The sequence below is a fragment of the Typopeltis vanoorti genome, chromosome 14 (assembly GCF_054136105.1).
Source record: "Typopeltis vanoorti isolate ZY-2024b chromosome 14, IOZ_Tvanoo_1.0, whole genome shotgun sequence".
Taxonomy (NCBI): domain Eukaryota; kingdom Metazoa; phylum Arthropoda; class Arachnida; order Uropygi; family Thelyphonidae; genus Typopeltis; species Typopeltis vanoorti.
Window position 1 is genome coordinate 58890750 of NC_143562.1, and position 15250 is coordinate 58905999.

At 35.0% G+C, this 15250-nt stretch overlaps 1 protein-coding gene across 3 annotated transcripts in view; it reads right to left on the reverse strand.

The window, feature by feature from the left end:
• The window catches only part of LOC150099514 (CCA tRNA nucleotidyltransferase 1, mitochondrial-like), a 60729-nt gene that overhangs the window by 29315 nt on the left and 16164 nt on the right, over positions 1-15250 (reverse strand). For all 3 annotated transcript variants that reach the window (XM_090404057.1, XM_090404055.1, XM_090404054.1), the window contains exon 5: positions 7763-7848. In XM_090404057.1, coding sequence (XP_090260183.1) covers positions 7763-7848 — 86 coding nt within the window. The remainder of the gene's footprint in view (positions 1-7762; positions 7849-15250) is intronic.

The window sequence follows — 15250 nt, forward strand, 5'->3', positions numbered from 1 at the left end:
GGAGGCCTGAATAATAATAATATAGCAAACTATTAAAAAGGTCCAGGCCAAAGATCTATAACATCAACAGCCTTCTAAAGGAAATTCAATACTGCAAACTTTGCATTAAAATAAACTGTTCCTTTGGTCTCCATGCCAAATTTCATTATAGTGAAAAGTTGATGACTCTTATTTAGCTGGGTGGGGATAGGATCTGTATAATACATTTTGTAAAATAATGCAATATTATTAAACACCAGAAAACTAAGAAATATATAATTTATGTGACTTGTAAACTTAAGAAGCAGCTTGTGATTAAATTTAAATTTGTTTAGATAGGGGAAGTACTGGATTGCTATTTCATCAATAAGCAAATTTTTTTTTGCAGATCCATAGCAAATTGTACAGATTACTTTTAGATATGATCATTTTCTTTTTTTTAATTTTTTATTGACTTTTGATTTTGATTTGATTTTTATGGTGCAAAGACACCAAAGGTCATACTGTGCCGGGATTCAGGTTTCAGCAGTACATATGGTAAACGGTTATAGGACAATCACAAACATCCATGTCCTTGTCAGGATTTGAACCAGCAGTCTCTTGGCTGGAGAACAGATATGCTAGCCACTCAGCCAACCAGGCCAGCTTTTATTGACTAATGACTAATTACAGATAGCTATATGAGTTGAGATGAACTTCCAGGGGAGGCAAAAATTCATCTTATGTAATGACAAATATAATATATTACTGGAATACGGAAGTTTCTATCTCCATATATATACACTGAACTAAATTATAATAAAAGTTTCTAAAATTTATTCCATGAGAACAACTCATTCTCTTGACCATAAGCACACTTCTTTATGCATTTCAAGGGTTGTCTAAAAATTATGATCTGAAGACTGGGCATGCCCTGAAGCCATGGTATGAGAAAAAAGTAATTATAATTATGTACAATTACTTTAATTATAAGTTCTTTGGAATTTTCAATGCAATTTAAGGAATAAAGATTTAATGCAGAGGTCTACTTGATGCATGTTTTTAATTACAGAATTTTAAAAAATAATTAATTTCTATCATGACTAAGGACTGCAATGGGTACCAAAATCTATTCATTTTCAACAATGAACCACTTGGTATGTTGTAGTGAAACATTTATTTTATTTAACACAAGAGGGTTAAAAACAGGAAGTTTTATAATATAAATTTAAGATATTTTTATATGCTATATTTTAAATATATTACAAAATTTCAAATTAATGAGAATAGTCATTAATCTTACAAATATTTTAATTGCCATGTTTTTATATTGATGTTCTTTATTTCTTTAATACTGTGATTTTTTTTGACAGTTTATCTGTAAATAATAAAACAATATGGCTACTAAAAAGAGCAAAGGTTGGCAATATTTTGAAAATATCTTGGATAAACAGGATAGTGTCAAATGTAAATTGTACTAAAATTCATACATAATGACCATGGCTCTATAAGTAAGTTGCTAAAACAATTGCTCTTAAACACACAAACTAAGCAACAAATCATAGCTCATTTTGCTTCATCAAAATATGGTAATTTGCCTCATGAAAGGTTATTATTATTATACAATTATCTCCATGGGGTCAGAACACTCATTGCAGAATATCGATTATTCATGCAATCTATTACACCTCTCCTTAAACTCATTCACTGAAGAAGCACTCATAACTATCGTTAGCAACCCATTCCATTCACTCATCATTCTCCAAGAAAAAAATCTAGTCCTAACACAATTGCTAAACCACACTCTTACACAATTTCCATGGGTGATCCCTCGTTCTCTCCATTCCTGCCATGTACTGAAAAAAAAGTTTTCAGTTTCAATCCTATAAATGTCCTTTAATAACTTATTTGCATCTAATTTTTGAAGTTTTTACATCTATTCTCATAGGGAGCATTCCATACACCTGCCACAATCTTTGTCACTTGTTTCTGGATCCTCCTCACCACTTCTTCATTCCCACAGAATCGAGGTGTCCACATCTGCACACAGTAGTTAAGGTGTGGCTTTATATAGGGAAACAATAACTTCTCTATCCCTACTTGCTAGTATGTTCTTCAACAACCATGTAATATGAAGTGCTGTTTTCACTACCTTTGCAACATGCCTTCTAAACTTCAACTCTCTCTCTGTCCACAATCATCTCCCAAATGTTTGGCCTCATCAATTTCCTGCAGTTCAGTTCCATCAGTATAGTACACAACTTGTGATCTCTTCTCCAAAGTGCATCATCTTACACTTGGCTGCATTAAACTGGAAGCCATTCACTTCTGCCCATCCTACTAATCTATTTAAGTCTTTCTTCAGGATCACCTTCATTTACCATTGCTCTTCCCGGTTTAGCATCATCAGCAAAGAACTGAATATTTTCTGTGAAATCATTTCCTATATCACTGATGTACAAATTATAAAACAGAGGAGGACCAAATACTGAGCCCTGTGGTATACCACTGGTCACCTGCTTTTTCTTGGACTCAACTCCTCCAGAAATCACTCTCTGATATCTGTCCATCAGCCATCCTCTAATCGAAATCACCAGATTCATATTCATCCCCATTTGCTCCAATTTATGCAATAGACTTCTTTGTGGAATCCTGTCAAATGCCTTTTTAAGTTTAACGAGTGATAAAAACTCCAGGATACAGTAAAAAATAGAATTCTGAATATGTATAATGAAAGAAAGTAATAGTTAAAGTACATTCTCAATGGAGACAAACCAGTGCACTTACTGATCACTGGATCTCAATGGTAAATGATCCGTTCACACAGTAACATGTTATTACATCAATGATGCATAAGAATTGAAAACTTAAGTAACTGAAACTTAAAAAGGTACTTAACAGATGTACAAGTGCTAATATTGTGCATAACCTTCAGTATTATGTAGATAAATTACAGCTAGAAGTTTGTGCCATTGTTCATGACAATGATAAAAATAGGATTGATAATGCTGGAATGTATGATTCATAGATAGAAGATGATCAACAGAACAACATTCATAGTGTTTATTCTCTTCAATTAGCTATAAACTCATTTTTAAAATTCACCAAATTTTAAGGCTGTGCTCAATATTAAGGAAACTTACAGGACATTTTAAGCACTCTTCAGATACAATCTTAGCATTAAAAGGCACAACAAATGAATTTAATTCAAGACTCCAATCTAGTAAATAAAATAATACCGAAATCTGAATATTATATCACATGAATCAAGAAGAGCTATAAGAGATGTAATGCTGGGTGAAAGTGTAATGTAACAAAATCATTAGATAAATGCAGGTTTCTTAAATCCGATGAATGTCAAACCAATGAATCTTTGTTGACTAGTCTTAAGCCACTGGAAGTTACCACAGCTCACTAATCAGAAATGAAGTACCTTTTTCCACAGTCTATTCTGTTATATTTGGATTAGTGAATGTACATTTGAAGAGTACTGTTGGTTGATAGTTCTCTTGTTAGAAAAGTTAAAGAAGTGATATGCTCACAGATGAATAATAGGTTCAAACTAAATAGTAACAAGTTCTGTATACTATATATATATATATACATATCCTATCTAATAGGAAGCATGAGTAGAGGAAATGAAATTTCATCATATAGTGAGTTATCACTGTATATAGAATCCCTTCCTCAGGCTGATGGAAAATATCCACTTTTTTAAAATTTTTAAAAATTTATTATTATTATTTTTTATGTGGTTCCCACATAATTACAGCAGAGCCTTATGGCACAATGCATTGTCTTGATGAAAGAGGCAATAGTCAGTTCCATAGAATGATACAAAATAGGAAGTACCGTGTTGTCCAGAATGTTCAGATATCTCTTGGAGTTTATAGCATTAGCATTACAGTTACAAGGCCAAATCAGGAAAAACATTGTCATACATCACTCTACCACCTCTTAATTTCATAGTTGAGGTTATGCACTCTAGTAAAAGACATTCGCCAGGTATCTGCCACATCTGTCCACCTGCTCGGTAGAGGCTGTAGCATAATTCATCACTGTAACGCAGCTTTCCAACTTCCAGGTCCCACTGTACATACACTTTTTGCATTACTAAAGATGATGCTACATGTTGGTTTGGATAATGTGGGGCCGAATGTTTTTGTGCAGATTGCACAAAAACATTCAGCCGATGTTCCAGTCGATGCCAAGAACTCTTCATTCGTAGCGCTGGCCGACGAATGGTGATTTTTACATATTATTCTTTGAAGATCACAATCAGTGAGTATGGTGAGTCATACACTGTGAATTGCACTTGCAGTTGACTCCCTGTACTTCTATCTCAGTATGGTATCACTGATGTTGACCTGGGATGGTACAATTTGTCAACAATTTTCCAAACAGATAGGCCTGTAACATGTCATACTATCACAATGCCTCCCTCAAACTCCATCAATTCCCTTCTCACAGCCATTTCACCCAAACACAGTTGCAATGACTTGGGAGCATCGTATTCCTTCAATTTATACAGACTACAAACATGTGACTCATTACATAGTATAATGCATCTTACATACACACACACACACACACACACACATATATATATATATGCATCTATGCATATCTATCAATCTATCTACGATCATCTACACCCTGAATTCAGCCTCTAGGCACCTGTAACTACGAACACAGCCAAGAAGACTACTGGAAGTCCAAACAGAAGAGAACAAACACAGAACATAGAATTTCCTTTTCATCTGTGCCAAGGCCGTCATTTACAGTTTCTACCTTGAGCACACAAGAAATAACCAGCACCCATCCATCACTGAATCAGAACAAACCCTCATGTGTAGCCTACGTTGGATGGAAAACACACAGTAGGCTTTCACTGGAATTTGATTATTACAAAGAAATAGGAACTATCGCAAAATTCATAGGGGAGTGGAATCCAACTGGTACACTGTTCTGGATTGCCAACGACAATACACTTCAGCTGAAAAATAACTAAAAGTGATACTAAACTGTAATATTGACTCTTAGTGAAAAGAAAAATCCTGTCTACCACTAATGTATCTTTTTTCCCCTCATTTCTATTGTATATCTAAAAAGAAAATCCTTTTTTTTTTCTCTGTAATATACATTCTTATAATATGTAAATAGTCCTTTTTTGTAATCTATCTAGGCAATGTATGCTTTATAAAGTTTAATAAAAAAAAATCTATCTATCTATATATATATATATATATATATATATATCCTGTCTAATAGGAAACATGAGTGGAGGAAATGAAATTTTATGATGTACTGAGTTATTACTATATTTCTCAGGCTGATGGAGAAGATCTACTGTTTTTTGTTTTACTTTTTATGTGCCTCCCATGCATAAAAGGTTTTTCAAAACCTATAGTACATTCATACTATAAGGTGGACTAATTATTTATTTTTATTATATATGTATATATATATTTGTATTTTTATTTATTTTTTATCTGGCATGGAAATGCTACTCTAGAGATCAAAAATGAACTTTTTTAAGCCACTTCAACCTCCAATAAGGGAAGCTGTGGAGAACCAATGTGTGTGTCTCACATTGGTTCTGCATTCCTTCAACAGTAGCTCTGCAACTGCTGATGTTGAAGGAATGCCTCTTTTTCATAGATGGAACAGGGAGTCAACTTCTTTTTCATGCATGGAACTCATTTCAAGCATATTTGGTTCTTGAAAAACAATGATTTTGAGATGACTTGAATAAAATTGATTTCAATTTCAATTTTATTCAATAAAATTCTTTTTATTGAATAATTTTATTCAATAATTAATATAAGCTGACAGAGGGGTGCTTAAGGGTCAAAGCAGTATAACTGAGAGGAGACTATCATATAGCCTTTAAAGAAATGTGGAGAACTAACCAGGGCTTCTGACCTAATTTCCAATTCTCACTTTCTTCTGGTGCACCCTGTTAGGTATCTACCTGGATATTGAACGAACAAGGACAGGGCTGGCAATTTGGGATTTAGTCAAATTTATTCTTATTGGCTTAAACCACAATGTAAAATGATGGTGAAACATGACAGAATTTCATGCTAGCTGGGGCTTTGGCTGGTTAAACAGGACCCATGTTGTGTTTGTCAGGAAACCAGGTGCAAACAGCAAAAAGTCAGCTACCAGAACAAATCCTGAAATACATCCCAACTCAACATCACCAGAGTTCAAGATCAGTACTAACAATATAAGTTGATAGCCTGAGTGGCAAAGAAATGGAGCTGGCTGAGGAATTGGATAAGTACCAGGTCAATATAATAGGGGTGACTGAAACAAAAAAAGACAAAAACTGGCAAGATCTTTCTAAGCAATAAATACAAAATGATATATGTAAAAATAAATACAAGCTAACTTATTAGCCAGGATCATTCAATATGCTTTCTTCTTTTCCTTCACTGCCTCTTTAACTTCTTGTGTCCACCATGGAGTTCTGATTTTTCTATCCTTGCATACAACCTCACCATATGCCTCTCTGGCTGAATCAATCAATGTTTTCTTCAGGACTTGCCAGTGAATCGCCAAGGTTTGGTTCCTGTTCTCAAACTTTTTCATTTTTTTCTTCAATAATGTTTATGTAATTTAGTCTACAGTTCACATCCGAGAGCTGCTCAACTTTTATTTACTTTAAAACTTTCTTGCATGTTCTTCTTTTCAATATAAAATTCAATTTTATCCTGCTCAAGACTAAATGGTAATCACTTCCAAATCCTCTGTACACCTAGTGTCCTGCACCAGTGGGAACACATCACTATCAACAATAATAACATAGTCAATGAAACTTTTCTTGTTCCTTGTACCTTCTCTCCATGTGAATTTATGCACATTTTTATGTTGGAATATTGTGTTAGCAATACCTAGTCCACGTCCTGAGCAGAAATCCAACAAATATTTGCCATTATTATTAGCTTTGCTCTTTTCTCCAAATGTTCATAAAATATTTCTATGTCTGACAATCATTTCCTACTCTGCTATTTAGATTCCCAACAAGGACCAACTTTTCCTTTTTCATTGTGTCAGTTGCTTTCTCTAAATCCTCAAAAAATTCTGCCACTTCTACCTTAGTAGAACCTTCAGTGGGATCATAGGCACAAATAAGTCCCATTCTGATATTTGCCCACATCGCTCTACTTGATATTGCCTGCTATTCAAGAAGATTAGCCTCGTATTATTGTGTTGAATACTATAGCTATGCCTTCTTTTCCCTGATTGTTAATACGTGAATATAACATTTTGTATTTATTGCTCTCACCCTCTCCACTATGACTTATTTCTCCTACTACAACTACCACCATCAACACCATCTACTGCCCATCATCACCAACAACATATTTTTGTCTGTACACAAGATGAAAAACTTGAGTTTCTGGGAGAAAAAGCCTGCTACCTCTGTATGAGATCAGATAACTCACCTTCAACTGAAGAAGCCCATATAAGGATTTCCCTCGTCATGATGAGAATCAAATCCAGGTCTATTTCAATTGAAGGGAGCAATGTTCCACTGTTCTTCTAAATGCACTACAGAGACACTTTAACAGTCTTTAATGAGCTCAATGATCTTTTGCTTTACTTAACAATCAAATACTTCTTTATGTTTTCCCACTCACTCACACACTACACTAGTATGTAGTCTATAGAGATTGTTCTATACAAATTTTATACTATAAATAAAAAATGAGAGGGTGAGAAAGAAAGAAGAAAATTTATTGTAATAAATAAACTGATGAATTAAAATCATAACATTTGAATGCACCACACTTACTTTCCAATCCCTCTTTGTTATTTTTAATTGCAATTAAATTAGTTTCTTCATGGCAATCAGGACTCTTGGATATTCTTCCATAAAACCTATAAAGAATAAAGGGTGTTAAAGAAATTTTTGTATATACAGTTAAAGCATGAAATAATGCACCTTGTTGCATCAGAATTCAATCTCTCCCCCAGAAGACTAATTATGGAAACAAAATCAGATATTCAAAATATTAGTTTATTAGATAATGTTGTCAGTTAAATGAACCTGCCACGATGATTCTGCCAACTCCATGGACGGTGTAATAATAATAACGACGTGTGACCCGATAGGATAATGACTGGCACAGTAAAAAAAAATTATATGTGAAACTGAGTATGTCTATTTTTCTATGTTATATTATATACTGCATTATCAAATACAGTACAAAACCCAATTCCAGAATGGCTGACACTATGAAGTTAATTTTTCTTGTTTTGGAATAATAAAACACCAAAAAAAAAAAAAAAAAAAAAAAAAAAAAAAAAAAAAAAAATCAGAAAACCATGAAGTTAGCCATCTATTTAGTCTGAAAAAAAAAAGAAGTAAAAATGCTTCAAAACAAATTGAAGTGATTTTCTTGCTGAGACTTCAATGTTTTGTGACCATCTTGTTTGCACAAGATTAGCAAAGAGGTTTTTTTTTTCTTGAATCAAGTGTGATGAAAGAGAGAAAAAAAGAGAGAGAGAGAGCTTGTGAAAAGACGCAAAGCTTATGAATGTTCTATTATGGAAACATATCTGATATGAGAAAAAAATGCATTCTTATCAGTTCATGATATGTACTTTCACAGGGTGTATAGCCTCCTTGTGTAAAATGCACTAAATTTGAAATTAGAAAATGGTGGAACTATCGGCTATATAAATTAGCATCGAACCTCCAAGGAGTCAGAGACTCATCATGAGGGGTGTTTAAACTGATTCAATGTGTAAACATTCAAAACACACTCAGGCAATGCATTCCACTCTCCATGCTAAAGTACCTTCTCCTCATTCCTTTGCTCACGCCCTCTTTATACACTTCAGTTTTCCAGGAATGATTTCTTGTTCTATCCCCCACTCTCCCATTCTATGAAAAATTTCTTCTATGTTAACAATCCCTGAATTTTTATCAGGTGTCTCAATTATATCCTCCCTCCTCCTCCTATTCACAAGTCTTTGTAAATTACAATTTTTCAATCTGTCTTAATACTCCACATTCCAAAGACCAGTTACCATCTTTGTGAATGTTCTCTGGACCCTAACATATCCCTGTTGCTATGAGAACCCAGTGACTAAATCTGTACACAATACTCCATATGATGCCTGATCAAGGCCTTATAGAATGGAATCAACCTCTTCATTTCTACATGTTAAGGTCCTTTGCATCATTGCCATTATCCAATGTGATAACTTCACAACTTGTGCAATGCAGTCCCTGAATTTCAGGTCTTTGTCCACCACCATTCCCAGATCTCTCATTTCTTCTACCTTTTTTTTTTTAAAGTTTCCCCACTAAGGTATGCTTTGCATCCTACCATCATTGCTTACCAAACTTCAAAACCTTTGCAATTTTGCAACACTGAACAGAGAGTTCCATGCCCATTCATACAATCTATTCAAGTCTTCCTTTAAGGTCATAACATCTCCTTGACTTTGCATCATATGCAAAGAGTTGGATATCACCAGTTAAACCCATCCATCATCATCAAATTCCTGACATGTACCCTCAAGGGGTGCAGAGGATATGATAGTATAATATAAAAAATCTACATAATTACTAACTTCCTATCTACAATTTTCCCCCAAATCAATCTGTTACCTGTCAAAACTCCATTATCAGATTTTATATTTCTGTCTTCTAAGGTACTTTTTACTATATCAATCCACCACCTATATCTTGATCTTCCTCTGGGTCTTTTTCCTGCCAACTTGGCAGAGAACACTTGTTTTGCTATTCTTTTCCTCATCCACTCTGTTTAAGTGACTATACCACCCGACATTAGCTCTGCTAACACATTCCTGGATGCTAACAATGTCTTTCCTAATATCTTCATTTCATCATCATCAAATTCCTGCCATGTACCCTCAAGGGATGTACAGGATATGATAGTACTACACGAAAAATTTACATCATTACTAACTTCCTATCTACAATTTTTTTCCAAATCAGTCTGTTACTTATCAAGATTCCAACATTATCAGATCTTATATTTCTATTGTATAAGGCACTTTGTACCGTATCAATCCACCTATATCTTGGTCTTCCTCTGGGTCCTTTTCCTGCCAACCTGGCAGAGAATGCTTGTTTTGCTAATCTTTCCTCGTCCATTCTGTTTAAGTGACCATACCACCTTAGATTAGCTCTGCTAACACATTCCTGCATGCTGACAATGTCAAGTTCTTTCTTAACATCCTCGTTTTTAATATGATATTGCCATCGATGCCATCTGTTCACACCTCTAATCTTTCTCAGGACTCTCATATCTGCAGTCTCTAGTCTTTGGTCAAGTGTTTTACTTCTGACCCAGCTCTCAGATCCATAAGTTAAAACTGGTTTGAACACTGTCTTGTATATGGCTAATTTAGTGTTCTGACTAATTTCTCTCTTATTCCATATGAATTTATTCGATTGACTTCCTACCATACCAGCTTTGTTGATTCTGTAGTCTATTTCTATATTTAATTTCCCATCTTCACTAAAAATCGTGCCTAAGTAGCTGAAATGATTTACTTGTTCCACATGTTCTCCATTAAAAACACAGTTGACATTTTCAATGATTCTGCCTATTTTCATTGTCTTTGTATTGCTGACCTTCATACCATATCTATTACAACAGTTATTCAATTTAGTTAGGGAATCTTGCAAACCTGTAGCGGATTTATTTAGAGGTATAACATCGTCCGCATAAAGCAAAGAGCTGACATTAACATCTCCAATTCTGAAATCATGTTTAATACCACTTTCCTTCGTAATGTGATTCATATAGATAATGAATAACAGAGGGGATAATGTTCATCCTTGTCTCACACCAGATTTAACATTAACTAACTGCTGACTTACAACTCAAATAAAGACTAAGTATTGCCTGATATAATGCCTCATTGACACCATATAACTGTAGCGTATTGAATAGCTTCTCTTTTGGCACCTTGTCATATGCCTTTTCCAAATCAACAAAACTTAACTACAGATCTTTATTATATTCCCATGCTTTCTCCACTATTTGTCATAAAGTGAAGATCTGATCCTGACAGCCTCTATTTGGCCACAATCCAGCTTGTTCTTCACCCAGCTTTACTTCCACAATTCTTCTCAACTGTTTCTCAAGTATACTTGCATATATCTTACAAGAAACACTCAATAGAGAAATACTACTGTAATTCTCACATTCAGTTTTATTTCCCTTTTTATATATGGGTACTATGAGAGCTCTACTCCAATCATTGGGAATTCGTCCCTCTGTCCAGGCATTCTGAACTATGCAGTGCAGCCATTGTAAGACTTTTATACCACCATACTTAAGCATTTCTGGTCGAATAGCATCTACTACTACTGCCTTTCCACATTTCAAGCCTTTGATGGCTTTTTGTACTTCAAGTATGGATATGTATTCCTGACTGCATGCCTGGTCAGTGTTTTTTTACCACTGTGCTGTCATCACTGTTTGTTTCATTTAGCAGTTTTTCAAAGTAATTACTCTATACTTCAAGGATATCTTTTTCTCTCATTTTCATGTCATCTTTATCATCTCTAGCTCCTTTTACAGCACTCTTTCCTCCATTCCTAAGCTTCTTCAACAACCTCCAGAATATTTTGTCACCTTCTTGGTATTTATTTTTTATGTTCCTGCCAAAGTTCTCCCATGAATTTTGTTTAGCTAGTTTTACACAATGTTTTGCTTTCTTACATTTGTTTCTGTATTCTCTAAGAGCACAAGCTGACTTATTTGCCAGGAACTTTTGATATGCTTTTTTCTTTTCCTTCACTGCCTCTTTAACTTCCTGTGTCCACCATGGAGTTCTAATTTTTCTATCCTTGCAGACAACTTCACCACATGCCTCTCTAGCTGAATCAATTAGGGTTTTCTTCAAGGCTTGCCACTGAATCTCCAAGGTTTGGTTCCTGTTCTTAAACTCTTCCATTTTTTCTTCAATAATCTTTGTGTATTTTAGTCTACAGTTCACATCTGAGAGCTGCTCAACTTTTATTTGCTTTAAAACTTTCTTACATGTTATTCTTATCAATATGAAATTCAGTTTTATCCTGCTCAAGACTAAATAGTGATTACTTCCAATTTCAAATCCTCTGTACACTCTGGTGTCCTGCACCAGGGAGAAAACATCACTATCAACAATAACATAGTCAATGAGATTTTCTTATTCCCTACCTCTTCTCTCCATGTGAATGTGCACATTTTTATGTTACATGGTGTTAGTAATAACCAGTCCATGTCCTGAGCAGAAATCCAACAGATATTTGCCATTATTATTAGCTTTGCTCTTTTCTTCAAATTTTCCCAAAATATTTTTGTATGTCTGACAATCACTTCCTACTCTGCTATTTAGATCCCCAACAAGGACCAACTTTTCCTTTTTCATTGTGTCAGTTGCTTTTTCTAAAGCTTCAAAAAATTCCTCCACTTCTACCTTAGTAGAACCTTCTGTGGGACTATAGGCACAAATAAGTCTCATTGTCCAATTTCTCATTCTCATTTTTGCCCACATTACTCTACTTGAGATTGCCTGCCATTCAAGAAGATTAGCCTTGTATTTTGTGTTGAATACTATAGCTACTCCTTCTTTTCCTTGATTGTCATTGCCTGAATATAACATTTTGTATTTATTGCTCAGAAAGATCTCACCAGTTTTTGTCTTTTTTGTTTCGGTCACCCCTATTATGTCGATCTGGTACTTATCTAATTCCTCAGCCAGCTCCATTTCTTTGCCATTCAGGCTTCTTATGTTGATTGTACCAATCTTTAACTCTGGTGATGTTGAGTTGGTGTGTGATTTCAGATTTGTTCTAGTAGCTGACTTTTCGCTGTTCGCCCTAGTTCCCTGGCAAAAATAACGGGAGGCCTTGTTTAACATGCCGATGCCCCAGCCGGCATGAAATTTTGTCATGCTGTACCATCATTTTTATTTTGGTTTAACCAATAGGAATATAATTTGGTCAGCTAAATCCCAAATTGCATCCCATCCTCGTTTGTTCAGTATCCAGATAGATACCCAACAGGGTGCACCACGAGAAGGCGAGGATTGGACAAGTCAGAAGCCCTGGTCGGTTCTCCGCATCCCTTTAAAGACTACGTGGAGGTCTCTCTTGGTCAAGCGTTTTACTTCTAACCCAGCTCCCAGATCCATAAGTTAAAATTGGTTTGAACACTGTCTTATATATAGCTAATTAGTGTTTTGACTAATTTCTCTGTTATTCCATATAAACTTATTCAGTTGAGTTCCAACCATACCAGCTTTATTGATTCTGTTGTCTATTTCCATATTTAATTTATCATCTTCACTAAAAATTGTGCCTAAGTGGCTGAAATGTTTTACTTGTTCTATAGGTACTCCATTCACAAGACAGTTGATATTTTCAATGCTCTGTCTTGTTATTGCTGACCTTTGTTGTGTCCTGAATAAACTAAGAAAGAAGATTTAACATGAATTATTCAAGAACAACTTTATTTAAATATAGGCAGAGAATGTGGTGTGTTGGCTATATACTGGAAAAGTAATTTTTTGTATATAACATTAAATTAGGAGTAAGAAATTGTATAACAAATGAAAGAAAATTGTAAGACCTAACCTGCTGTGTATAAGGATCAGATAAAGAAATTAATTAAAGTGTTAAATTTATTTAAGAACCCCATTTCATGTGTTATAAGGTAGCAAACCCTGCAAGCCAGAGTCCAAGGGTCACCTTTTGACCGTCCAGTGTTACGTATATCGGGGGGGGGGGGGGGGAGAAGTTATGAGAAAGAGAAACCAGAGTGCTTTCCAGGAAAAACACAACAAGCGCACCTGCGATGTAATAGAGGGAGCTGCACGCCGTGATGCAAACCCACGTGACCGCGTTGGTGGGAATCACGATAGCCGAGAAAAGAAAGAAAACAAAAGGATCAAGCAACCCCCCCCCCACTCGAGCCTTTTTTGGTTCCAGTTTCCTGATCGCTCGGACATTGGTCCAGTCCGCACCTATGGAGAAGTTCCAGGTGGCCGTGGGAGGTATGAGGTGTCTGTCGTAGCGTACCACCAAGTAGGGCTGGCTATTTCCTTGGACTAGGATAGCTGTGATATGTCGTGCGATGGAAGAACCAAGTAGATGCCGTCCGTTCTGGCTAAGCTCCGGAGCCATATTGTCCTTCCCACGGAGAATCCGGCCGTACAGATAGCAGACTGAGAAGAAGCCTTGATGTTCTAGACAAGGCAGAAGAAAGCATCGACTGTCATTCCAGGGACAGTAACATAGACTCTTGTGGTATATTTTTCGGTTGAGGAATTGTATGCTTTCTAGAGAACAATTTTGTGTAGTGGACTTATTTCATGGAACTTTAAGATACTGTCTACAACTTGGCATAGGCCCATTTTGTTTGAGAACTGTCTGCCTAGAAAGGCCATGTTTATTCTGTATGAATTAGTAGTAATGTGTTAGATAATATAACTAGTGACAATGTGAGTGTAGAAAGTGTGATAAGTGTTAATGAGATAATGTTAAGTTGCATACAGAGGTGGTCCAAGCAAGTTTATTCATGTATTTTGTTTAGTAGTATTGAACCAAAGATATTACTTGAGAATGATTCAGATTACTTAGTAGTAATGCTTACTTGTATAATTTCTTTTATTAATAAATATGTTTCTTAATACCAGACTGACCTGATTTAGTATATGAATTCAAACAGCCACTCATAAAATTAATATCGAACTTAGCGGGAAGAACCCACGTGTATGATTAAACAAAGCGGACCACGACTGCATGTAAGAATTTAGTGAACAGAGATTAGATTTTATTATAGTTTAATTATTGTGTATCATTCTGAGCGAGCCATCCTGGATAAGAGTCTCATCTATCCTCGGTATTGGCTGGTACAGTTAAAATATAAATTTGTCAGTTTAAAATATAAACTTATCGGGTGGACAGTCTCAGAAGATATGTTAATGGTCACGTCCCATACAAGGACAAAGCCCTAAACATTAAGTAACCTATACATGGTTAAACTATAGATAGGCCAAAGAACTTCTTGTTTAAAAAGGGGAGAGATTTAAGTAAAAGAAACGAAATAAGTATAGAATATAGTTTAAAAGGAAAGAAATACGAGAATAAAAGATTTAATTAAATAAGAATTAAAGATAAAATAAATAATAAGAAGAAGTTATAACAAATGGCGCAGTTGATAGGATTTATATAGTTAGATATAACAAAACACGATATAACACCTTCATACCATATTTATTACAACAGTTATTCAATTTAGTCAGTGAA